The sequence below is a fragment of the Sciurus vulgaris genome (assembly GCF_902686455.1).
Source record: "Sciurus vulgaris genome assembly, chromosome: 5".
Lineage (NCBI taxonomy): Eukaryota > Metazoa > Chordata > Mammalia > Rodentia > Sciuridae > Sciurus > Sciurus vulgaris.
The window spans coordinates 21885593-21912743 of record NC_136465.1 but is presented as its reverse complement, the minus strand read 5'-3'; the positions used below and the strand labels follow the sequence as shown (position 1 = coordinate 21912743).

At 33.4% G+C, this 27151-nt stretch overlaps 1 protein-coding gene across 3 annotated transcripts in view; it reads left to right on the top strand.

Annotated features, from left to right (window-relative positions):
• The window catches only part of SPOCK3 (SPARC (osteonectin), cwcv and kazal like domains proteoglycan 3), a 483732-nt gene that overhangs the window by 206304 nt on the left and 250277 nt on the right, over positions 1-27151 (top strand). For 2 of the 3 annotated variants that reach the window (XM_079142958.1, XM_079142957.1), the window contains exon 3: positions 3302-3347. The exons of the other annotated variant lie outside the window; for it this stretch is intronic. In XM_079142958.1, coding sequence (XP_078999084.1) covers positions 3302-3347 — 46 coding nt within the window. The remainder of the gene's footprint in view (positions 1-3301; positions 3348-27151) is intronic. 3 annotated transcript variants of the gene reach the window in all.

Below are 27151 nucleotides of genomic sequence, written 5' to 3'. Positions count from 1 at the left end.
TCCCAAACTTCTTATTTACTATTGATAAGAAAACAAAAATGTAATCAAACCTTTATTTATTGTATTCATAGTAGCAACATACCATAAATAATATAAAAGCACCAATATATGAGGTCATAAATAAATGATGGCAACCCCCCACAAAAATGTTATATGTAACTATTGAATATTTTGAAAAAAAATTATCATAGCAATGCAAAGGTTAAAAAATTGGACATGAAATTGAATATATAATATGATCTCAATACTATAAAATATTTGTTACTAGTAGCAGACCTTTGTTATAGGATGTTTTGATTTTTTTTCTGTATTTTTCAATAAATCTATACCAGTGTCCTCAAATGAGTGACATTTTTTCTCCCAAAGCACATTTGGCAATATCTGCTGACACTTATGTTTGTCACAACTTGGGGAAGAATCCATACTGGTATTTCATCAGTAGATGATTAGGATACTGCTAAACAGCCTACAATGAATAGGACAGTCCCCTTGTCCCCATCACAACGAAGAATTGTCTGGTCTGAAATATCAATGCCAAGGTTGAGAAACTGTGTACTACATTAAATATAAATTTTATATAAAACAAGAAAATAAATAACAATAAAAATACAAAGAAAAAATTTAATATATATATCAAATGTTCTTAGCCCAACTATGTTTTGTGTAAAACTAACGACCATTATTTCCTCAAATGTAAAAAATTTGCAAAAGTGTAATATAGTAAATATATTGAATTCTATTGTCTCCAAGGAATACTACTATAAGATTTTAAATATGAATGACAAGAATCCAACTGTGACTATTGAATCACTCAGACTGGATTGTACCTAACACCTAAATTTCTCCAATTGGGGGCATTTCTTTTAGTCATTTTCTAAAACTCTGGCTTTTTTGGGATCTAAATTGAAGCCTGAGAACAACCAATATTCACATAAAACTTTTTAAAACAAAAGAAATTATGCCTGAATAAACACTTAAGTAAAATTCCCTTTATTTCTCATTCTGGCAAAATTTCTAAGATTCAATGAAGTGAAACCATTAAAAAAATTCTATAAAGTGAGATTACAAAGAATATGTCTAAAAATAGCCCAGTAGACTAACTACTTTGCTTTTGCACACAATGGCCAGACGTGAACATTGCCCTTCACAAAACTGAATCAGGCTTCTACTTCACATTATGATTACAGATTTTGTGTGACTATGGTGTGGTCCCATACTAAACAAACATGATAGTATTATTCTAAAGGAAGTTAAGTAAATGTAATTGAGGTTCAATTTTACCATCACATTCTTTTCAAATACACTTTCACCTTGGAGAAGTTCATGGATGTTTATACAAAATGTAAAAACTACAGGATTTTTTTTAGCAGTTATGAGGTGTGTTCAATGGTGTTGCTCAGACACCCTAACAAAGATGAATTGATCTCTTCGAAGCATGAATTAAGCATTAGCAATTCATATATGCCAGATATTGTGCTGGTTTTTTTACATATTTTATGACTAATCCCCAGAGCACCCCTCTCAAATAGGAATTATTTTTCCCTTTTTAGTCACGAAGGTCTGAGGTCTATATCATCACCTTTTCTAAAGTGATGCTGCTAGTAAGTGGTTCAGCAAGATTTCAGTTCAAGTTTGCCTGTCTCCAGGTCTATTACTCATGTGCTCATATCTAGCTTCTGTTAGGCTTCAGGCAAGACAGAGATATCTAAACCCTCTCCATGCTTGGAGTGAATGATAGCCATCATTCCCAAACAGTAAGATGCAATTCAAAACAATAAACGATATTCCATGAGTGTGTTTTATGATCTTCAAATCAAGCTTGAGATTCTTAGTGGAGTAATTTAATTTGAAAACTTAGTTTTCCAAGAATTCTATCATGTTATAATTGTTTTTAGATAGAGATTTTTTAAAGAGATTAAACAATCAATGTTTATTTAATTATTCAGTGGCATTATTCTCCCTTAATCTAATCCTGGATACTTTAGTGCAGAATATATTATTTTAGATGACCGTCATTTGCCCTCATCTTATTATAACTCTATCTGACTTAAATTACAAGACTATAAAGATGTTTTCTGGTTTTTTTTTCTTCTTTCTTATTTTTTTCTCTTGTTTACATCTTTTCTTTTTCATTTGAAGTAGGTGGGTGGAAGTACAGAGGTAGTAGTGAACAATTAGTCACAGTAATAAAAATCTGTGGAAACAGACTCTAATTTTTTTCAAGAGTAGAGAATAGTGTTTATTTCAATGACTAAAATGTAGGCTTTATTTTTATATTTATAAACTGGGAAGCATTAACAAATAAGACAGGAGAAAGATTCAAAGAATTTGTTTGGACTTTTTAGATTCTCCAAGTTCTGTAGTTTTTCAGCTAAACGACTTGAATGAGACCAAGAATATGAAGCTAGGAAGTTATTTAACCTCACCATGATGTGATCCACTTTTTCATACCAGATTATTGAAAACAGTATATTAATTTAAACTATAAATTTTAAGATCTACAATTAAAAGTGGTATGGATTTAATATTTTTACTTTTCTTAAGGCTTTTAGATTAAGTAGATTTAGTCCATTTGGCTTTGCTGTGTTTGCTCTTTTTAGTGAACATTGCCCTAGTTTTGTGTTGCACAGTTATTTTTACTAAATGTACAGTAAATATATTGCATTGATTCTTTTCCATATTAAAGATTTAAACGTTAGCCAGGATTTAATTAGGTGTGCATTTTTTCAAGTTCCCAATTGCATTTTGATGAACTCCTTAGATATTCAATTAACATGTGAATGATTTGCAGAAAGTATTTATACTCTGTGGGCTGTTGCAAAATCACTTGATATTTTCCCTGCTGTATTAATGGTTCCATTTACTATTGTACTAGTGGGAAATGAAGTTGTATAATTGGAAACTGGTAAGATACTTTATAGCTTATTAGCTTAGGATAATTATCCGCATGTTATATTACACATTGAATTGCAATTGAAATTAGTGCATTATAATATTTAGAAGTGACAACCAAAAAATAGTTAAAATGTTATAGTAACCATTGACTTGCAATGAAAATGAACACATTTAATGAAAAACTTTTCTGTAACTTGTGAACAATGTGTTCCCTTTTGATAACTATTCTTTTTCTCTTGTTCTTTTTTATTTTTATTTTTTATTTATTTTTATAATTTGCTGCTTGCCATTACAGGAAGTAGAGGTTTGTATACACCTTATGTTTCATATTTTATTTTAGATTTTATATAAATCCTTACATTTTAATTACTCATATACACTCAATTCACATTATTTTCCTTCTTAGGACGATTATTTCCACACTTGGAGTCCAGGAAAACCCTTCAATCAGGGTAAGAATCTAATTATTTAAAATAAAATCTTTAAATATTCATAATCACCATAATTTAAAAATGATATTTATTGTCTGACTAGACTTCAAAATATAAAATAGAATAATTTATATAAATAAAAAATTCATGTAGGAATTATGTTTACTTCAGCATAATATAGTCAGAAATAAACTAATTATATATCATGGTTATGTCAGGATGTCTTTTATTTTTAGATGCATGTCTTAGATTACTGATTTGAGTTTTTCAATTTTACCATGTCCATTTTTACTAGTTGATTTAAATCATTTCATTTCATTTCCAAATACCTGCACTGTGCAATAAATTTGTGCAAAATTTTGAAACAAATGGCTTTTCTTTCTCCTTTCCATTAATGTAAAAAATTCATTTAAAACAGAGAACACTGGTAATTAGACCCAGCTGAGATCTTAGCAAGACCCAAAAGGAAGAGTTTTATACTAAATTAAGATCTGTCCATTTCTATACACACAGTTTGCAACTCTGGTTAGCACACCTAATAAGGAAAAGCAGTGCATAAGAATGGGAATGGAAATACTCCCACATGTGCAATGAAAATGGAAACATCATATTCTATATGTAATAATAATTAAATAATTAACTAAGGTGACTTGTTTATTAAATTTCATAAGACAGAATCTCAGGCATTTTCCTTCAAAGTTTAACAACAACAAAAAAAATTCTACTTTACGTTGGCTATCATTCTTGCAAAGATAATACTCAATGAAGTAGTACCACATATGTATGAATCAGTTTTATGTCACTGTAATGATATACCTGAGGTGATTAACCTATGAAGAGAAAAGGTTTATTTTGATTCATGGCTACAGTTCAACTCTGAGTGGCCTCTTTTCCTAGGCATCTGGTGAGAACAGCACATCATGGCAGAAATACATGTTAGAGTAAACTGCTAACATCAGGAGCTAGGAAGCAAAAAGAGGAAGAGAAAGGAAATCAGGGTTTCACAATGCCCTTCCAGAGCACACCCCCATTTACCTGAGGACTTCCCAATAGTTCCACCTGCTAAAGGTTCTAACACCTCCCAGTAGCTGGGGACTAAGCCTTTAATCCACTGACCTCTGGGGGATATTCAACATCCAAACCACAGCAAAATATGATTAGATATCTGTTAGGAATGTGTAAGTAAATGATTAAGCGATAGATTTATGATGCATTATTAAAGGAAGCTTAGAGGTTTTGCCATACTTAGAAATTTTTGACTTAATATTTGAAATGAAATTTCAAAATTCAACAAATATGAGGGAGAAGCAACCTGCATGGCCCTAGACAGTGACTGTCATCAACATTGACATTATTTTGAAATCTGAAACAGTTGTGCACATTTGATCCCCACTTTACAATTAGTCTCTTACATAATCCATGCTATTTCATTGTTATTACCCCATGTTATTATTTGAAGAATTTGCATTGTAGAATACTAAAAAATTAATTTTGATCTGGGTTCGCAATAAGTCAAGCCATTGTACTAAAAGACAGGGAATGCATTTATGTACTTTCTTGGAAAATGAATTTTTATTATACAATCATAAACCTTGAAAACCGGTGGTAATCTATAACATGGATGTTGACACTTAAACATTTGCCATACTTGGTACATCCAGTTGTAAGAAAGATGATTTGATTTTTTCCTTTCTGCATGTAACAAGGTGTTGAGTTATGAGTTATCTTTCATGTATGAACAAATGATTTCTATAGCGGAGGCAACCAAAACCAGATATTACACTGATCTACTTTAATTTTCCAAGAAGTTTTTAGCTACTAACTTGTTAATTTGTTTTATTTATTAGGCAGGGAAATTTATATTTTATGATAATACTTAATGTTCATGAACAGTACCCAATAATTAGTGATTATTATATTTGATATATATTAGCATACTTAATCAGAATAACCCTGCAAGGTAGATGAAAAACTTAAGGTATCAAGGAGGTAAAGTACTTGCCCAGGTGATAATCCTACAAACTGGCAGAGTCAGAATTTTGTTTAGACATTCTGACCCCTGAATCTTTGAACCCCATTCTCCAACTACTCTGTGTTACTGACATGTATATAACACCAAAACAAAAAGGTGACATAATAATTGTGTATACTATTAACATAGATGAGTGGTACATATTAATGGGGTATAATGCGATATTTCCATACATCTCCATGTAGCATGCAATGATCAGATTTTCTTTTTCTACCCTCCTTTTCCATAGTTTGTGCTTCTTTTCATCAGTCACATTTCCACTTTGCCTTGTTTTTATTTATTTTTTCTCTTTTTCTTTTTAGCCACTAATATAATAAGAGTGTTGGGAAACTATAATGGTTTCAAGTGTTGAAGTGTTTAAGTAATTTTGATGATGGTAATTCTGCTGCAAAATAAAACATACTGATGCCAAAAATAAATTGCTTTGGATTTCTGGGCGTTGAATTTTCTGTGCTATTACTTCTCTTCATTAGCGTGGTTAATCATGAGTTGACACAACAGAACCAACTGAAAAATAGTTTTAATGAGGACATGCATCTTCTTGAATAAGGCATACAAATTCTATGTTTACTATGATAAACCGAAGGGGAAATTTTTATAAATGAGCCTGGAGTGGTAGCAGATATAGATTTTAAATAATTTAATAAATGTTTTTGATATAAATGCTATAATTTTATGGATAAATATTAAATTTCCCCTCCCCCCTTTGTTTTGTTGCATGAATTAAGAAGTGGGTATAACAGAGAAATCACTGAAAATTTTAGCTGCAGTTTCTAAGAGTTGTTTAGAGAATCTATTTGGACTAAAGTATTGGCTGTATTTTACACCTACCTGGCAGTAACTATAATTAACGGATTAATAATCAGGAAGCTGAATGCAAACAGATACAAAGATTTCAGAACGAATCTGTTTCATATTATTGATGTGTGCCTCCTGCTCTTGTAGATTTAGGGAATTGGGGCAAGAAGTGTAGCTGTGTTTTAGGTGAGCATTTGGAGTTTAATCATGCACTGTCCCCCTAAATAAGAACCTCAACAGGAAGAGCAAACTGACTTCTATTTGTCCATTGGAATGCATTTAATTCAACAAAAGTTCATTACAAGGAGGTAGGTAAGGAAACCATTCCTAAACTCAAGGTGCTGAAAATCTTATATCTAGATTATATCTAGATGAGCCTTTTTCACAAGGATCAAAGGAGTGGTGGGAGAGAAGAAGACTTTGCTGTGTGGAAGGGCAGTTGTATGCTTAGACATATACTTACCCATTGTTCTCGACTTTCCAGGATCAGTTTTCCTAGCACTATCTGATTCCTGGTCCCCGCCTGCCATCCATTTGCAAAATGTCTCCCATGTAACAATGATCACAGCCTGATGAGCTCCTTTGCAATCAATCTCTGGCTGCAAAGCAAAAACCATTGAGATTTCATCCAGAGCTTTTGTTCCCTTCAGTGAACAAAGCTGTTCATAGTATAACGGTTGTAATTATTTCTGAAATTAAGAAGGTTCGTGTCTGAGGAAATGCACCCCCAGTTTATCTTCCTCTTCTTACAATGCAGCACCACGCTGAAGATAGAGGTTATGTAGCTTAGAAAATGTAGGGAATGCCTCTGTCTCATTTGCCTCAGAGTTTACTTCTTTACATGAATTTCATTTGTTTTTCATGTTCTTAGATGGTATTTATTGACAGGACCCTGAAGAATAGCGAGGTCTGATCCGTGCTTCACAATAGAGGCATAGTGGTTATCACAATGCTGCTTTGTTTAAGAGCTTGGGCCTTTGGGCATTTTTCTAGTGGAAAAATTGGTGTTCTCAAAGTTGAAATTTAATGAGCGTTATAAGCAAAGATGATTACAGTATTCTTTAAAATTATTTTCAAACATTTAAAAATGTAAATTCTGAACCAATATTTGATCAAGTCAAATAATCGATTTAGGATTTCTGTATCAATTTGCACAAATGCCCTCTTGGCATCCAAATACCAACAGATATAGCAATTTATATCCTGTGTGGGACATATTGCATGTTGGCAACTTTGGGTCATAGAAGCCCTCTGCATTTCTAAGGTAGACCTACTAAGAAATTCTATTCAACCCTAGGAACTGACATTGTGTACTCATTTACTTTGTCAGATTTGGAACATAAGATTTCTAAGTGAGACATTTATTTCCTCTTCTATCCATTTCTCATTTATGCATTGGTGGTATTTAATTTGCTTTGTACCATGGTCTATAAAATATAGCAACCAAGAGTTTTAGATTGTTTTGGCCTATGCCAAATAGTGGTACCATCTCCATAAAACAATAAAGATTATATAGAGATCTATTTTGTTTTGTTTTGTTTTAGTTGCTGTTGTAGTTTTTAGTCCTCAGATTTGAACCCAGTGCTTCACTCATGCTAAAGGTAAATTCTGTACTACTGAGCTTCATTCCCAACCTGAGATATGTATTTTTAAAAATCAGATAAAAATCAAAATTAATAACACTTTATTTGGTTCATATCATAATAGCCTACATGAGTATTCAAAATGGAAATTATAATTATTTCTTTTCAATGATTATATAAGTTACTAAATTTTGAATCAAATTGATAATGTAAGGGTTCCATCAAATCTACTTCAAAGGTATTCAATGATATATGGGATAATATTTTTAAATCATATTTATTTATTAGTGCATTATTGTTTTACATAATTATGGGATTCATTTTGACATATTCATGGATATATATAATTTGCTCCATTTCAATTCCCAGTAATACTTCTTCCCTTCTCTCTTCCTTCCCCAACCCCATTCATCTACTCTCTTGGTTTACTTTCCATTTTAATTTTTAATTTGTGCATTACAGTTTTACATAAAAGTGGAATTCATTGTGATTTATTCATAAATGCATTTGGTCCATTTTATTCCTCAGTTTCTCCCCTTTCCCATCCCTCTTCTCTTGCCCATGGTCCGCTTCCTCTTCTCCATTGTTTTTTCTATTTTAATGAGATCCCCTATTTTGATTTACTTCCTTATTTCTCTCTAGTTTCTGCATATGAGAGAAAACATTCTTATCTCCAACCTTGTGAATCGAGCACAATCAATAATATGTGTTTTAAATGAGTATTCTGCATATGAAGTCATAGTTTTAACAGGAACCTTCCACTGGCCAGAGAAGTGATCTACTGCATTGGTTGTACATGAGATTTATGGCAATTGTTTAAAAAATTTGTTTAGGTGTGCTCTATTAATATTTTTATATAGTTTATCTGAGGCAAAATCTGGGAACTTGGTATATGTATTTGTGTTTGTTTTGGGTTTTTTGCTTTTTAAAAATTTCAATAAAACATACAAAAGACAAAAATTTACCATTTTAACCATTTCTAAATATGGAAATTTATTTATGACATTGAGTATATTCATAGTGTTGTGCAACCACCACCGCCATCTTCCTCCAGAATTCTTAGTATCTTTCTACTCAAGCATTCACCAGTGTAATGGGTAGAGACTTTTAGTTGTTACACTACCTCTTCATTCTCCCCTCTCCAAAGCCCTTGGAAACCACCATTTCATTCTCCTGTTTCTGTGAATTTGACTCTACTGTGTATCTTACATAAGTGAAATTATTCAGTGTTTGTCCTCTCATGACAGACATTTTGCTTAACATTGTGTCTTCAAGGCTCATAAGGATGAATAATATTCCATTTTAGGTATTTACTATGTTATGTTTATCCATTCACTCACTCACTGTTCAATGCGTGGGGTGCTTCCACCTTTAGGTTATTTTGAACAATGCTTTTAAGAACATCTGAATCCAAGTATGTTTGAATCTTCTCTTTCAATTCTTTTGAGCATATGCACAGAAATGCTGGATTATATGGTAATTCTGTTTATTTAAGGAACCGCTATAGTAGTTTCCTTAGCTGCTACACCATGTTACATTTGCACCTAGTAATATAGAAGTGATTCATTAACACTCTAATCAAATTTTTGTCCATATACAAAAAAAGGTACTATACTTTGAATTTATATTCCGGAATTCTCATTGACTGGTTCCTTTTATTTACTGTGATCATTTACCTATCAGCAAATACAGGGTATGTGTGTTTTGATATAAATTCTGTGAAACTAGTACACTTAATCAACCTGAGCATCTGACCTTTAGGGTGTTTTTTGGAAAAAGTTGCACTTCTCAAGAATTTGGAATTTGAAAATATTGTACCCATTTTACATATAAATGTTTTATGATTCAGGTTTGAATCTCCATTTATTAATAAAAAGGGAAATAACTAAAGACAATAAAACTTAAGATTTTTGAAAATTTTTACTTTTCTTAAAACATATTAAATATTATCTGCTTTTGTACTTGTATATTTTATCATTTCCATAAGTTTAGAACTTAATTTTCATGTAGAATTAGCTGAATATTCAGTTAACATTTCTTACTGTTAAAAACAATAAATTACATTTATTTCTATATTTCAACTATCAGCAATTGCTTTTCTTTCTTTTTCTTTTTTCTTTTTGTGGTGCTGCAAATTGAACCCAAGGGATTAACTTTGAGATATAACCTCAGCCCTTATTAATTTTATTTTGAGACAGGGGTCTCACTGAGTTTCCCAGGCTGGTTTCAAACTTCTGATCCTCCTACATCAACCTCCTGAGTAACTGGTATTACAGGTATTGCCACCATACTGGGCAACCACCAATAATTTCTTAAATGTATATGCATCAATTTTATCAATATACTTATCTGTTATTATTTATCAATGATGATTATTGTGTGGCTACTCATAATAAAATTCCAAAGATAAAAGAACAATAAATATTACAATGACTCTTTAATGCTTCTATTCATTCTAGTAGAGCTTTTTAAATATTACATCTAACTTGAGTCTTCCACTTTGCCATAGATGATATTAATATGCTTAATTTTTTTTTTTTTTGTTACTGATGATTGAACCCAGAGGTGCTTAATCACTGAGCAACATCCCCAGCCCTTTTTTTATATTTTATTTAGAGACAGGATCTCACTAAGCTGCTTTGGGCCTGACAAATTATTGAGGCTGGCCTTGAATTCATGATCCTTCTGCCTCAGCCTCCTAAGCTGGTGGGATTTACAAGTGTGTGCCACCACACTCAAATAATATGCCTTAAAATTTATGTATGTATGTTTGTATGTATGTATGTATTCATTTATTTTATTTTTTGTACCACAGTTTGAACCCAGGGATACTTGACCAGGAGCCACCTCCCCAGACCTTTTTATTTTGATTTTGATTCGAGGGTCTTGCTAATTTGTTTAGGGCCTTGCTGAGTTGCTGAGGCTGGCTTTGAATTTGCCATCCTCCTGCTTCAGCCTCCTGAGCCACTGGTATTATAAACATGTGCCACCAAACCCAGCTATTATTTAACTTTTACGTCTTAAATTTTAAAACATAGAAATAGCTTCATTAAAAAAAAAAAAATCATCCTACCAGCATATGTTGTACTCCATAGAAATATTATTTTACAATTTATGTATTAGTTGAAAACACTTCTCTATATACTATGGAAGAAAAGAGTAGCTTCTAAATGCCTGAAGTTTCTGGGAAAATTCAGTTTTACTTCCTTGAGGATCTTCTAACTTAAAGTATGCAATAATATATATTAGTCACTCCTAGTTATTTCTTACACTTATTTTAATTTAATACAAAATCATGTGTATTTTTACTCTTGAAAGATATCCAACATTGACTATTTTTCTGTTTTGAGTATCTATAAATTGCTTAATAATTCAGTATGAAAATTCTCAGAACAATGCTTTTAAAAAAATCTTGGATATTTTTAAAGTGAATAATTAAATACATTTATTTCTACTAATGACTGCTAGATATCTTGAGGTAACAGAAATAATATATATTTCAGGAAATTGTCTCATATAGTTAAGAAAATGTCCAATATTTTGATATACATTTTATAATTTTCTAAAGGAAGAAATAAGGAGCTCAGAAATTTCTACATAACCTATTTTCAACCACAACTTGGCTTTCTTATTTAGTTGTAATAATTATGGAAAGAAAATGTAAAGATGGCAGAATTCCTAGTGAGGACAAATATTAAGATGCCTATAGAAAAAATTGCAGTCTACACAGGTTAAATATCTAAATATTTATAGTTTTGAAATTAAATTTAATAATATCAGCTGAGCTCAAAGCTGTCATAAACCAACTAATGCAAAAATTCCAATATAAAAAGGTTTTTGTAAGTTTATATTATATTATGCACATTTCCTGATGAGTTAGATCGGGAAGTTCTTACAATGATTTCAGAGTCATAGTTTGGCCTTCATTTTGGTTAAAAACAAGAATTTCTGAAAACTGTATGAATTTACCATCAACTATGATAGCATTTTGCCTGATTGAATGGTTACAAACCATTTTCACTGAAAAGCAAAATAATGTATTTTCTGATATTTAAAGTTTTAACTTACTATTCAGTGTAACCTCTCCCAACTCCATTATTTTTATAATTACCATATTTTAAATTACTTCTTAGATGTTACATGAAGTTAAATTTATGGCAAATATTTTACCTATGAAACATAAATTTTACTTTCTTCATGATGATTTTTCTTATGATTGTAAATGCACATTGCCTTCTTTTAAAAATTTTACTATGCTTATAACCGAGAACACTTGGCTTTAGAATTTACTTACTCTTTCATTTGTAAGAGTTAATGTGCCTTCTTTATTCATGGAGATCCTGAACTCCTCAAAACCCATGCACATATTGGTGACCATATGTCTCCTACATCATACATTTCCAAAGGAAAATATTTTATACTTTGTACTAGAGTCTTATTTAAATAGACATTTATCTTTTTCCATCTTGTTTTGGGGATTTTGAGTCCTTGCTTATGTCTCCTAGCAGCATCTTTGTCATTTGATGTCTAGTTTTAATGATCAGTGTCTTTTAACATTACTATTTATTTCATGCTCATAGTGTGCAATTATCTGACAGTAAACTAAATTTAAAAAATAAATATGTAAGATTGCAGAAACAGAAGAAAGATAAAAAGCAACAAAGAAATATTTGAAATAATAATAACAATTTCCAAAGGAAGCTCAGAGAGTACTAATCAAGACAAATGACAGAAAAATAACAGCTAGACATGTCATTATCAAGCTTCAAAAATACATAAATAAATAAATTAAGCAAGCAAAAATATCAAAAAAAAAAAAAAAAGAAGAAGAAAAAATCCACATTACTTATGGTGGATGGCAGATAAGAATTACATCTGACTTTTCCAAAAAACATACAATCAAGAAGAGACTAGAAAGCATTCCCCCTAAAAACTAGAACAAGGCAGGGATGCCCTCTTTCACCACTTCTATTCAACATCGTTCTTGAGACCCTGGCCAGAGCAATTAGACAAACCAAAGAAATTAAAGGGATACGAATTGGAAAAGAAGAACTCAAACTATCCCTGTTCGCTGATGACATGATTATATATTTAGAGGAACCTGGAAATTCCACCAGAAAACTCTTAGAACTCATAAGTGAATTCAGTAAAGTAGCAGGTTACAAGATCAATGCCCATAAATCCAACGCATTTTTATACATAATTGATGAATCTTCAGAAAGAGAAATTAGGAAAACTACCCCATTCACAATAGCCTCGAAAAAAATAAAATACTTGGGAATCAATCTCACAAAAGAGGTGAAAGACCTCTACAATGAGAACTATACAACACTAAAGAAAGAAATTAAAGAACACCTTAGAAGATGGAAAGATCTTCCATGTTCTTGGATAGGAAGAATTAATATTGTCAAAATGGCCATACTACCTAAAGTGCTATACAAATTCAATGCAATTCCAATTAAAATCCCAATGACGTACCTTACAGAAATAGAGCAAGCAATTATGAAATTCATCTGGAAGAATAAGAAACCCAGAATAGCTAAAGCAATCCTTAGCAGGAAGAGTGAAACGGGGGGTATTGCAATACCAGATCTTCAACTCTACTACAAAGCAATAGTAACAAAAACGGCATGGTATTGGTACCAAAATAGAAAGGTAGATCAATGGTATAGAATAGAGGACAGGGACACAAACCCAAATAAATACAATTTTCTCATACTAGACAAAGGTGCCAAAAATATGCAATGGAGAAAAAATAGCCTCTTCAACAAATGGTGCTGGGAGAATTGGAAATCCATATGCAACAGAATGAAACTAAACCCATATCTCTCACCATGCACAAAACTAAACTCAAAATGGATTAAGGACCTCGGAATCAGACCAGAGACCCTGCAGATTATAGAAGAGAAAGTAGGTCCAAATCTTCACCTTGTTGGTCTAGGATCAAACTTCCTTAACAGGACTCCCATAGCACAAAAAATAAAAGCTAGAATCAACCACTGGGATAGATTCAAACTAAAAAGCTTTCTCTCAGCAAAGGAAACTATCAGCAATGTGAAGAAAGAGCCAACAGAGTGGGAGAATATCTTTGCCAATCATACTTCAGATAGAGCACTAATCTCCAGAATCTATAAAGAACTCAAAAAACTCTACTCCAAGAATTCAAATAATCCAGTCGAGAAATGGGCTAAGGAAATGAATAGACACTTCACAGAAGAAGATCTACAAGCAATCAACAAACATATGGAAAAATGTTCAACATCTCTAGTAATAAGAGAAATGCAAATCAAAACCACCCTAAGATTCCATCTCACCCCAAGTAGAATGACGATTATCAAGAATACGAGCAACAACAGGTGTTGGCGAGGATGTGGGGAGAAAGGTACACTTATACATTGCTGGTGGGGCTGCAAATTAGTGCAGCCACTCTGGAAAGCAGTGTGGAGATTCCTTAGAAAACTTGGAATGGACCCTCCACTTGACCCAGCTATCCCACTCCTTGGCCTATACCCAAAGGACTTAAAATCAGCATACTACAGAGATACAGCCACATCAATGTTCATAGCTGCTCAATTCACAATAGCCAGACTGTGGAACCAACCTAGATGCCCTTCAATTGATGAGTGGATAAAGAAACTGTGGTATATATATACAATGGAATATTACTCAGCCATAAAGAATGATAAAATTATGGCATTTGCAGGCAAATGGATGAAATTGGAGAATATCATGCTAAGTGAGATAAGCCAATCTCAAAAAGCCAAAGGACGAATGATATCGCTAATAAGTGGAGGTTGACACATAATGGGGGGGAGGGAAGGGTTAGAGTTAGGGTTAGGGAGGGGGGCAAGTATGGAGGAAGGAACTACTGTATAGAGGGTAAAGAGGGGTGGGAGGGGTGGGGGGAAGGGGGAAAAAATAACAGAATGAATCAAACAACATTGCTCTATGTGAATTTATGATTGCACAAATGGTATGCCTTTACGCCATGTACAAACAGAGAAACAACATGTATCCCATTTGTTTACAATAAAAAAAAAAAAAGAAAAAAAAAAAAAAAAAAAAAAACATATAAGCCTACCCAGTGGTTGTCAGTGCAGATTCACCATAGACAAAGGGAGACTGAACATAAGCATGGTACCAAGAAACCTAAGATAAAAATACTGCTTAATCTTAACTGATCCAGAGGCAATGCTACTCACTGGTACTTGAAAAACACGCTACAGTGATTAAAAAGTAAGGTCTATATCTCAACCAGCTGAGCTGAGTGGGAGCCATCTTGGGAGTGAAACTTACTATAGCACCCATGGGCCTGGAGGTGAGTCGAAAAAAATACACACACACACACACACACACACACACACACACACACACACACACAACCACAATATCCTGGCAGGCACCTATCAAGGGACCTAGGCAGTGCCTGATGGAACAAGAGAGAAACGGGCACAGAGTAGACTGTATGTAGAGGGATGTTATGGTTTGGATATGAGGTGTCTTCCAAAAGTTCATGTACAAGCACACCATGCAATAAGATTCAGAAGAGAAGTCATTGGGTTGTGAGATCTTAATCTAATCAGTGATTTAATCTCTGATGGGATTAACAGTGGTAACTGGAGTCAGGTAAGGTGTGGCTGGAGTAAGTGGTTCATTGGGGGAGAGCTCTATGGAGTCTCCCTCTCTCTCTCTCTCTCTCTCTCTCTCTCTCTCTGCTTCCTTATCACCTGTGATGTGAGCTGCTTCCCTCTGCCACCCTCTCCCACCATGATGTTCAGTCTCACCTGGAGCCCAGAGGAATGGAGTCAGCCTTCTGTGGACTAAGACTTCTGAAACCCTGAGTCCTCAAATAAACCCTTCCTCCTGTACAGTAGTTCTGTTCAGGTCCTTTAGTCACAGTAGCAAAATAGCTGACTAAAACAGGGGATTTGAGTTGGAAGAGTGAAGGGGAACCTGACTAGCTTTTCCTTTGTGTCTGGTGGCTCATATGACCAGCTGAAGTGGGCTGAGAGTCTGAGCAGGCTGGAGTGAATACACTCAGGACTATGCTCAGGAAGGCTGTGTCCTGGGCATGTACCCCTCCATGTTTCTCAGGAGGGTCCTGAGAACCAGATCCACACAAGAGGATCTGCTACTAGTCCTAGGGGTGGTTAAATCTAGTCTCTCCAAAGCAGGCCCCATCCAACAAAGCCTCTGAGACCTGATTCCTCAGTGCCACCTGCTAGAACTTCCCTAACAGAACACTGCAGAAGTGGTAACCTGAGAGTGCACTGAACTGGTCCTAATAGACAAAATGCCAACTGCATGTCCTAAACAATCACCTCATACTGCTTACAAGGAAAGGTGAGTCTTAGGTCAAACAACTTCAATCTAAGGCTGCTCCAACTGGTAGCTCAGAGAGCAACGCAAAAATAGGAAGTTGTTAGAAAACCTCCATAGAAAACCTCCATTCCTTGCTCTATCAATACATAACTTGAGAAAACTTGGAAAGACTATTGTACATAAACAATAACCACCCATTCTGGTCAACTATTTTGACCACCTCAGTGAAGAAAGTTCCTTCAGTTATCACTAAGATTTTGAATTTTTAAAAAAATTTATTTTTTGTATTTTTTTATTCCTTTTGTGTGTGTGTGTGTGTGAATTAATGGCTGTACTGATTTGGTTCAGGAACACACACACACACTTCTTTGTCTCTTTTACTCTCATATTTGGCATTTTTAATATAATTATTTTTTCCTAATATTGTCTTGCAAGGGTCCAGGTATTTTGAATTATGTATTTTGTTTGATTTTTGTATTATTTTCATTTGTTTATTTCGGTTGTTTCTCCTTCTATCTTGTCTTCTCCTGCTAATGGCAAATTCTATTGCTCTCTCTGCCTGTACCCCAACAACACCTTTCTTCCTTATTTTTCCCCTCCCTTTGTATGAAATCACCTGCTATATCTCTTGTGCATTTTCTGTTCACTTTTTTTAATTGTAAAGTCTTTTCTAACTTCCTAGCACATTTCCTTTTCCCCTAATAAACTGTTTTTTACCATCATTCAGAACTAATTGATTCATATAACTCCTGCCCCCATTGTTAATGCTAATACAATAATTGCTGCTGTGGATGAAATAGTTGACACCTGCTGTTTGCTTTAAATCCAAAGGTAGTTCACAGTTATTGTTTTCACTTTTGACAATTGCTGAAGCCACCATTTTTCTTTATTGGTGGCAGTTAATGTTGAAGACGTCATAGCAGGATCTGGGTATTTATTTTAACAATTCATTGTTATTTGCAACAATTGTTACTATAATTTATTTTGCCCCCATTCTGTGAGGTGCTGGTAACCCAAAGGGATGCTAAAAGTTCACAGATTAGAAACTCTCCTGCTGAACTAAACATTCCCTGATTCTTCAGCTCAAAGAAGTGAGGAGACAAAAGCTTAAAACAATCAAGGACCCAAGGAGGAACAATCACAGAGGGAATTCAGATACCATCTCTTGCCATCTATGCATACATCAAAAAAACAGAAATTCCATAACAAATAAGATTATTACCCACTAAAGTGTATGTGCAAATAAAAGAGGTATAGGAGTCCACCTGATGATGTGCAAGACCAAGGCCTCTAAAAATATGGTAAAACAAGCCAATAAATCTACCCCTAAATCCACAGTGCCCCAACAAAGGATCCCAGTGAGAGTGCAGTGGATAAAAAACCAGAAAGATTATTGAAAACTGATTATCTACAGGTTCAATGTTCTAAAAGAAGATCTAAGGAAGAAATTAAGAGAATAATTACAGAAGATGAAATGTCACTTTAATGAAGAAATAGTTACAGTGTAAAGGAACCAACCAGAAATCCTAGAAATGAAGGACACAAACAATCCAATTAAAAACTCTCTTGGAGGCATCACTAACTGATTATATTATATAGAAAATAGAACCTCAGCCCTTGAAGACAGAACCTCAGATAATGAAGACAGACTATATGGTCTTGAGTACACAGAAAGCAGTAAAATACAGAATATACGTAAAGTTCAGAATATACAAGAACTCTGTGACAACTTTAAAAGACCAAACCTGAAAATCACTGGTCTAGAAGAGAACATGGAGATAAAAACTAAAGGCAGAAAGAACATTTTCAATGAGATAATTACAGAAAACTTCCCCCATATCAGAAACGTGTCTATTCCCATACAGGACACTTAAAGGATTCCAAATAGACCCAATCAAATAAGCTCATAAAGATATATAATCAAAATATCTAAAAACATAGAAAATGAGGAAAGAATATTAAAAACTGCAAAAGAGAAACATCAGAACACATTTAGAGACAAACCAATAAGGCTCACTTCAGATTAGTTAGCCCAGGCCCTAAAATCAAGGAGGGTCTTGAATATTCCAATGCCTAAAAGAAAACAACCATTAACCAAGGTTACTATACCTAGAAAAACTCAGTTTCAAATTAAAGAGGGGAAAAAAAAAACTTTTGATGGTAAGAATAAATGAAAAGAACTCATGAGCATCAAGCTAGTACTGCAAAGAATACTCAAAGGTAAACTACAGAAGTGGAGCTAAAAAAAAAAAAAAAAAAAAAAAAAAAAAATTCCCAAAGATCACAAAGAAAACGTTGAATGGAAGAATAATTCACTAAATGAGAATCAAGAGAAGATAAAATATAGAAAAATAAAAAAGAAGCAGGAAACCACAAACACCTAACCATACTAACACTGAATGTTAATGGGATAATGGTTTTAACTCCCCAATTGAAAGATTTACAGAATGGATCAAAAAAACAAAATCCAACTATATCCTGTTTACAAGAGACTTATAAGAAAAGACAACCACAAGCTGAAAGTAGAAGGATGGGAAAAAATAGTCCAGGCGTATGGTCTGAGAAAGCAAGCAGGAGATGCTATTGTCATCTTTGACAAAGTGTATTTCAAGCAAAAATTAATCAGAAGAGACAAGACACTACAAATACAACAAGAAATAACAATAGTACACAATTATGCCCAAATATCAACACACCAGTTTCATGGAAAAAAATTGCTTCATGACATTAAATACTGCATAGGTCCCAACACAATAATGTTGGAGGATTTAAATACACCCTTATCACCAAAGGACAGGTCACCAAAATATAAAATCAATAAAGGTTCTCCAGCCTATACCACACTACAAATCAAATGCAACTAATGAATATCTATAGAACATTCCACCTGAAAATATCTGAATTTACCTTCTTAGCTGTACATAGAACTTTTTTCAAAATAGATTATATTGAGGCCACAAAGCAAACATTAGCAAATAAAAAATATATATATCTAATTCTATGTATTCTCTCAGATCTTAATGGAATGACACTAGAAATCAGCAACAGGAAAAAATACAGGTAAATTAAACAACACTTTCTTAAATGAATAATGGATCAAAAAATAAATAAGAATAGAATTCAAGAAATTTTTAGAAATGAACTTGAACCAAGATACGACATCAAAATCTCTGGGACAGTCTGAAAGCAGCAATAAGAAAAATTTACAGCACTGAGTGCCTACCTTAAAGAGTTCTGAAATAAATAGGCTTATGTTCCATCTCAAGTCCTTAGAAATGGAACAAACTAACCCCCAAACCAGTAAAAAAACAGGAAAATATTAATATCAGAGTTGAAATCAATGAAATTGAGAATAAGAAAACAATACACAGGTCAATGTAACAATGATTTGGTTCTTTGAAAAGATGAATAGAATTGACAAACTCTTAGCCAAACTAACCAAAAGAGTGAGAAGACACAGGTCAACAAAATCAGAGAAGAAAAAGGAGATATCAACACAGTCCTCTCTGAAATCCAGAGGGTTATCAGAACCTATTTTGAAAATTTATACTAGATAAACTGGAAAATCTGGAAGACACTGACAAATTTCTAGACACATATGACCTTCCCAAAATATATTAGGAAAATATAGAAAATCTAAACAGAACAATATGAAGTAAAGAAATTGAAAAAGTCATTAAAAGCATTGCAAAAGAGAAAAGCCCAGAACCAGATGGATTCTCAGCTGAATTCCAGCAGTCCTTTACAGAAAAACTAATACCAGTTCTCCTTAAATTATTCCATGAAATTGAAAGGGAGGGAACATTCCAAAATACTTTTCATGAAGCCACTATAACCCTGATACCCAGATAAGACAAAGATACATAAAAAAAAATTACACACCAATATCCCTGATGAACATAGATGCAAAAATCCTCAATAAAAGATTAATGAACTGTATTCAGAAACACATCAAAAATATAATACTCCATGATCAACTGGATTTCACTCCAGAGATGCAAGGTTGGTTCAATATACATGAATCAATAAATGTAATTCATAGCTTGAATAGAATTAAGAACGAAAATCACAAGATCATCTTAATAGGTGGAGAAAAGGACTTTGATAAAATATAATACCCATTCATATTAAAAATGCTGGAGAAGCTAGGAATTGGAGAAATTTACCTCAATACCATACAGTTCATTTATAACAAACCCCAAGCCAACATCATACTAAATGGAGAAAAATTAAAGCATTTCTCCTCTAATTTCAGGAACAAGACAAGGCTATGCACTTTCACTAGTCCTCAAAACATTGGCCAGAGCAATTAGGCAAGGAAAGGATACAAAGGAATACAAATAGGAAAAAAAAAAATCAAGCTGTTTGCTGACCATTAGTTCCCATATCTAGAAGACCAAAATATCCTAACCAGAGTTCTAGTGCTTATAAATGAGTTTAACAAAGTAGCAGGGTACAGATCAACATTCATAAATCAAAAGCTTCTTATATAGCAACAGTGATTCAGCCAAGGAAGAAACCCACCTCATTAAAAATAACCTCAAAGAAGAAAATAATCCCATGCTTGGGAACTAATCTAACCAAGGAGATAAGACAGATCTACAATGAAAATTACAGAATTTTACTGAAGGAAGAAATCTAAGAAAACCTCAAAGATGGAAAAACATCTCATGTTCTTGGATAGGCAGCTTTAACATAAAAATGACCATACTACCAAAAGTAATAATACATATCTAATGCAATCCTCATGGAAATGCCAATGACATTCTTCACATGATTAGAAAAAAAAATTGTAAATTCATTTGGAAGAAAAAATGACCCAGAATACCAGAGCAATACTAAGCAAGGAGAGTGAAGCAGGGGGCATCAAAATACTTTTTCTGAAATTATACTACAGAGCTGTAGTAATAAAAACAGCATGGTATTGACATCAAAATAGACATGAAGACTAATGGAATAAAATAGAAGGCAGACAAATCCACATCCCTACAGCCATCTGATATTTGATAAAGGTGCCAAAATGCTTATTGCAGAAAAGACAGCATTTTGGGGGAGGGGTTCCAGGATTGTCCTTGGCCACTGAGCAATATCCTGGCCCTTTTGCATATTTATTTGTTTAGAGACAGAGTCTCACTGAGCTGTTTAGCACCTCGCTGTTCCTCAGGCTGGCTTTGAACTCTTGAGCCTCCTGCCTCAGCCTCCTGAGCCACTGCGATTACAGGTGTGTGCCGCCATGCCCAGCTAGCATTTTAAACAAATGGTTCTGGGAAAACTGGATAGCTATATGTGGAAAACTGAAATTAGACCCCTATCTGTCTCCCTGCACAAAACTCAAATTGAAATGGATCAAAGACTAAGGAATTAGAACAGAAACTTTATCACCATTATACAGGTGCTGACACTGACTTCCTTAACAAGACCCCCAAAACTCAAGAAATAAAATCAAGAATAAATAAGTGGGGTACCATCAAACTTAAAAGCTCCTGCATAGCAAAGGAAGCAGGGACATGAAGAGAGAACTTACAGAATGGGAGAAAGTCTTTGCCAGCTACTCTTATGATAGGGGATTAATATCCAGAATATGGAAAAAAACCGAAAAACTTAACAACAACAAACAATAATCCAATCAGTAAATGGGCAAAAGAATTAAACTTCTCAAAACTCATATGGCTAATAAATATAGGAAAAAATGTTCAACATCTCTAGCAACCAGGGAAATGCAAATAACAATTACATTAAGGTTTCATCTCACTACAGACTGAATAGCAATTATTAAGAATACCAGCAGTAAATGGTGGTGATATTGTGGGGAAAAACGTACACTTGTACATTGTTGGTGGGATTGCAGACTAGTACAAGCACTCTGGAAAGCAGTATGGAGATTCCTCAAAAACACTGGGGGATGTAACCACCATCTTACCCAGCTATCCCACTCCTTGTTATTTTCCAAAACGATCTAAAATTGGCATCCTACAGCAACATGGCCATATCAACATTTATAGCTGCACAATTCACAATAGCTAAATTATGGAATCAATCCAGATGTTCATCAATAGATGAATAGATTAAGAAAACACACACACACACACACAATTCTACACAGACATAAAAAAGAATGAAATTATAGCAATTGCCGGTGAATGGAGGGAAATGGAGACTATCATGCTAAGTAAAATTAGCTAAACTCGGTAACTCAAAGCTTGAGTGTTTTCTCTTACATTTGGACGCTAAAGTAAAGATAAAGGAAAGGGGGAGGGAAGGATAAGATTACATAAAGAACCATTCAAATAAAAATTAATAGATGAGTGAAAGGATGTCTAGTAGAATGAAGGAAGGAGAATTGGAGGAAGGAAAAGAGAACAGGAAGGAAAAGAGTGAAAAGGGAGGCTCATAAGCTGAAATTGATTTTCATGCATGTTTGAGTTTGTCTTTCACGCATGTCTGAGATTGTCAGGATGAATCCAACTACCATGTTTAACTATAAAGCTCTAATAATATTTTTTTAAAAAGAACCCCAGCCCCAAATTTCTTACCTCATAAAAAGAAACATTGAAAGTTCTCCAAAGAGAGATGATATGGGTCAGAACCTCAGATCCATGTGAATAGAAGACGACTGAGGAAGAATGAATAAGTGAAGGTAAAATAAGAATTTGTTTTTCTTTCTTTTAACTTATTTAATGATGAATAATTTGTTCAAAATAAGAGCACCAATGTAATTATGAATGCTTATTTTTAATATATTTCCTAGGATTATATAAATATGAAATAAATAATAGCAAAGGGCTAGGAAGGAGAAATTAGGAATACTATCTTGTTACAGGATACTTGTACTACTTGTAAAACAATATAGTATACTTTGAAAGGGACTATGGATTAATGGTAAAAATATATAGAACATATATAGTAAATATTATAAATTTATAAACATAAACAAATATGAGGAATTTATATAAAATTTGCTTAAGAAACATTGTTTGTTTTCACATGAGGTTTTCGCATATAAATTATTGTATGTTGAATGCTTTATTTAATAAAATGATTTAACTAACAAATTTGTGTTCATGATGGATGGGGCATAGCACCTAGTTATATCTTGAATAGGTGACTTATCTCAAATTACTTTCATATAATATTTTATTGTTAATATAGCAATGGTTCCCTGTAAACTAATGGTAATTTCCAGATCTGTTTTGAGTGGCCAGAGTAATATTTTTAAAAGTTTTGGTTGAACATTTAAAGCACAGTATACTTTTCACATAAAAATTAATGTATAGCGCTTTTTACTTCAAGTAAAATACAAGAACTTACATGGTCACCTGACAAGAAATGTGGCATTTCAGTACTGTGTAAGAGTCCTCATGACACCACCAGGGGCTCCAGAATCTTTCCTACCTTCTTCTTTCCACAATTCACAATTCACAAAGAATTAACTGTGTTTCTTTCTTTTTTTGTTTTACTTTTTTTATTTGTTCTAATTAGTTGTACATGACAGTAGAATGCATTTACACATTTTGATAGATCAGATATAAAGGTAATCTCTCATTTTTCTGATTATACATATTGTCGGATCACATGGGTCACGCAATCATACATGTACATGAGGAAATAATGTGTTTCACTCTACTATCATTCCTACCTCCTTCCTACCCCTTCCCCTCCCTTCACTCCCCTCTACCTAACATAAAGTAACTCTCTTCTTCCCTATTCTGCCCCCCAACTTATTGTGAATTAGCATCTGCATATCAGAGGAAACATTTGGCCTTTGGTTTTTGGGGTTTGGTTTATTTTACTTAGCATGATAATCTCTAACTCCATGTTTCTTGTTCTCCAGTAATGCTGTACGAAGGAAGGTAAGGGGGCATTTTCTTCTCAATGGATTAGGAAAGAAAAACTTTAAGAAAATCTTTTCCCAGTAAGCCCTAGTTGACATTTGCTTATATCTTATTTGCTAATAATTGTTTGCCTGCCCAACATTCACTTCCAAACCAATTCCAACAGAGAGCTTGAGATTAACAAGACTAGCATAAATCAATCATGATTTGTCCCTTTAGATAGGTTAAGTTGCATTTCTCTAAAACCATTAACTCACTAAACAAAATTGATGTGGTGAAAGTGGTGGGGTTGCTATTAAATTTAGAACTGATCCTGTGTGTCCCACTTGTGTTTCAGCATCTCTTGAAAAATAGGGTAAATTGCTACTCCTAAGTAAATTTCACTGAATAGCAACAATCAGAGCACATAAGTACATAGGCCTCACTTGGCTTTTTCGTATGACTTACCTGCCCAGTAGACATGCCAATCTGTACTCCTTATCATAGTGTCTGGAAATAAACTTGGTCAATTTCTCCATTTTACATAGGAATTCTACATATAACACTATTTTATTTTTTGATAATATGATAATGCAACTCTTTTAAAGAAGTATTTACTATTTTCTTTAAGGAGAGTGTAAATATAGAATTATCTTAAATATAGTATAGTTGGTAAATTAGGTGTTTTCCAATCTGCCTGCCTATCAAACTCAGGGTGTATTTTAATGTTCAGTATTGAGCTCTTATATACACTCTCAATATATGCCTTTCCCACTACATCATTGGCTTCACATATGAATACCTGAATTTTGTGTTTTTCAGAAACTCCACAAACTATGCATTTGACCCAGATATAAGTTAAGTTTCAAAAGTTTACTCTATCATTCTTTATCTTATTTATTGTTTTTGTTTCTTAAATGCTGTATGCTATGAAGAGCAGGCATATTGCATTAGTTGCTATTCTAGGATATTTATTACTACAGTTGATATATCTAAATAAAGGACTGATAAAAGACTAATATGTCAGAGAATGAATTTTGAGTATGCCTTTGTCTTATTCAAATGCAAACATATGAACTTGTTTAATGTACAATTCTGAATATTAAGAAAGTTATGCTCAATTACACTAATATTGTAATTTAAGTTTACCCATTTCAATATGTACAATAATTTTGCTTCTTCATAGTATACATGTTTTCATTAGACCTTCTACAAGGAAGTTTCTTTAGGTTTGAAGGGAGAGTGAGATTAGTATGCTAATGGTAATAGATGGGGAAAAAATGAGAATAATTAAGTTTCAATGTGTGCATTATATAAATATCAATAAATTTAAGTCAGATTAGATTTTAGATATTTGTTTAGATATTGGTCCTATGGTTTCCCAAGAAATCCTGTTGTCTTCTTAAATTTATTAATAATTTAATAATAATGGATTATTGTTAGAGAATAATTTTAGGAGCCCCAAATTTAATAATAATAACTGTCATATGTGAACACTTACCTTACATCATGAATATTTAGCTATTATCTTATTCAAATGTCATACTAACTCCTATTTCTATTTCGCTCCATTTTCTTTTTATTGCTTCCATTACAAACAGGAGCGGCTGATATTCAATGAGGGTTAAATAATTTACAGTAAGAGCCAGAATACATATCTATTCCATCTGGTTATAAATTCTGAGACCTCTCCACTCACACACTGACTCACCCAGTCTGAACCATGACAGGTCAGCATTCATGAGCCTGGCTATATGGGTGGCCAGTCATTGCAACTTCATATGAGACTTCATGAAGAAACTGCTGTTACCCTTAGGAAACAGATGTATTTCATGACACTCACTGTAACTTTGTTCAAATTTTGAATCAAACCTATTGGGGTTTGCAAAGAATGGTTTATAAGGTCTGTTCTAGTCCACAAATTTTATTTAGTTTTTTGATTTCTACAAAAAATTTTAATGGTATGTTAGCATTTGCATCTTTGAATATAAATGTTGACATGTTATGACATTTAATTCTGTCAATAATTTTCATTCTTTTAAAGAACAGCAATTCATCTTAGAAGAATGAATTTAACTTTCAAGATGAGTTAACAAAAGTAATATTTTAGAATAACATGCTGGAGAAATTTTTGTTACCAGCATATTTTATTAAATATAATTTAGAGCATATTACCATTATGTACATAACCGGCTAAATGTCAATTAATAAATATTATGTCTGTAATCTCTTTCAAGTACTTGTAATTCTAATTTGAGACCACCAGTATGTTTACATGATTAGAAGATGTTTACATGATTTGGCCAGTCTATCCATAACTTCTCATTTAATCAGATAGACAATGAATTTGTGCAAAGTTAAATTAAATCACTGTAATGATGACCAGTGATAGTTAGTGATATGTGTTGATCCAGAACTCATGTCATTTATCATCCAGTCTTGTGCCTCCCTCATATTCTAAACTCCCATATAATTCCCTACTATTTTTCATCACCATACAAAACAGGAATGCTCTTTTTTCAGTGCAACTAGTTGATATGACACAAATTTAGAGGTAACAAGAGCCACCTTGGTCAGAGACCTGACATAGGGCAATGTCAAGAGATGAAGTAAGGAAGACCTAATCTTAAATTGACTCCATATTCAGCCACATCAGAAGTGAGCTGTAAACACAATTTCCTTTATATTTTTTCTTTACTTAGCAAATTTATTTTCAATCAGTTTCCCTTATGTCCAGTCGAAAATTTCCTAGCCATGTAGACACTTACAACTCCTTGTAAGTGGGAGAAGAATTCTAAGAAATCCTAAACTTTTTTTGTAGATGGTCGAACTGAAGTAGGGGGTGGAGGCGAATCCTTACAAAAAGAAATTTGCATTCCATTCTTAGCATAGGTATAGGACAACTTCTCTGTGGCCTTTTGTATCTGGGATCTCATTACATATGAATGGACAATCATATTGCATATGCCTGTCGAAGTTGGTCTTTTCTAGGACCTACTACTAATTGTTCTTTATTCTGAAAATTCCGTATGTTGTTAACAGACAATATTCCCAAAAGTTTAGTGCATGTTTTTGTGACTGATCTTGTCATGGTACCAACAGTTTTAAAATAACAACAAATGTAAAAATTATGACCAGGAATGTCTTTGACCTTTTTTTTTTTTTCCCCCTTTTTTGAGTACCAGGGATTTAATTTGGGGCACTTGACCACTGAGCCTCCCCAGCCCTATTTTGTATTTTATTTAGAGATGGGGATCTCACTGAGTTGTTTAATGCCTC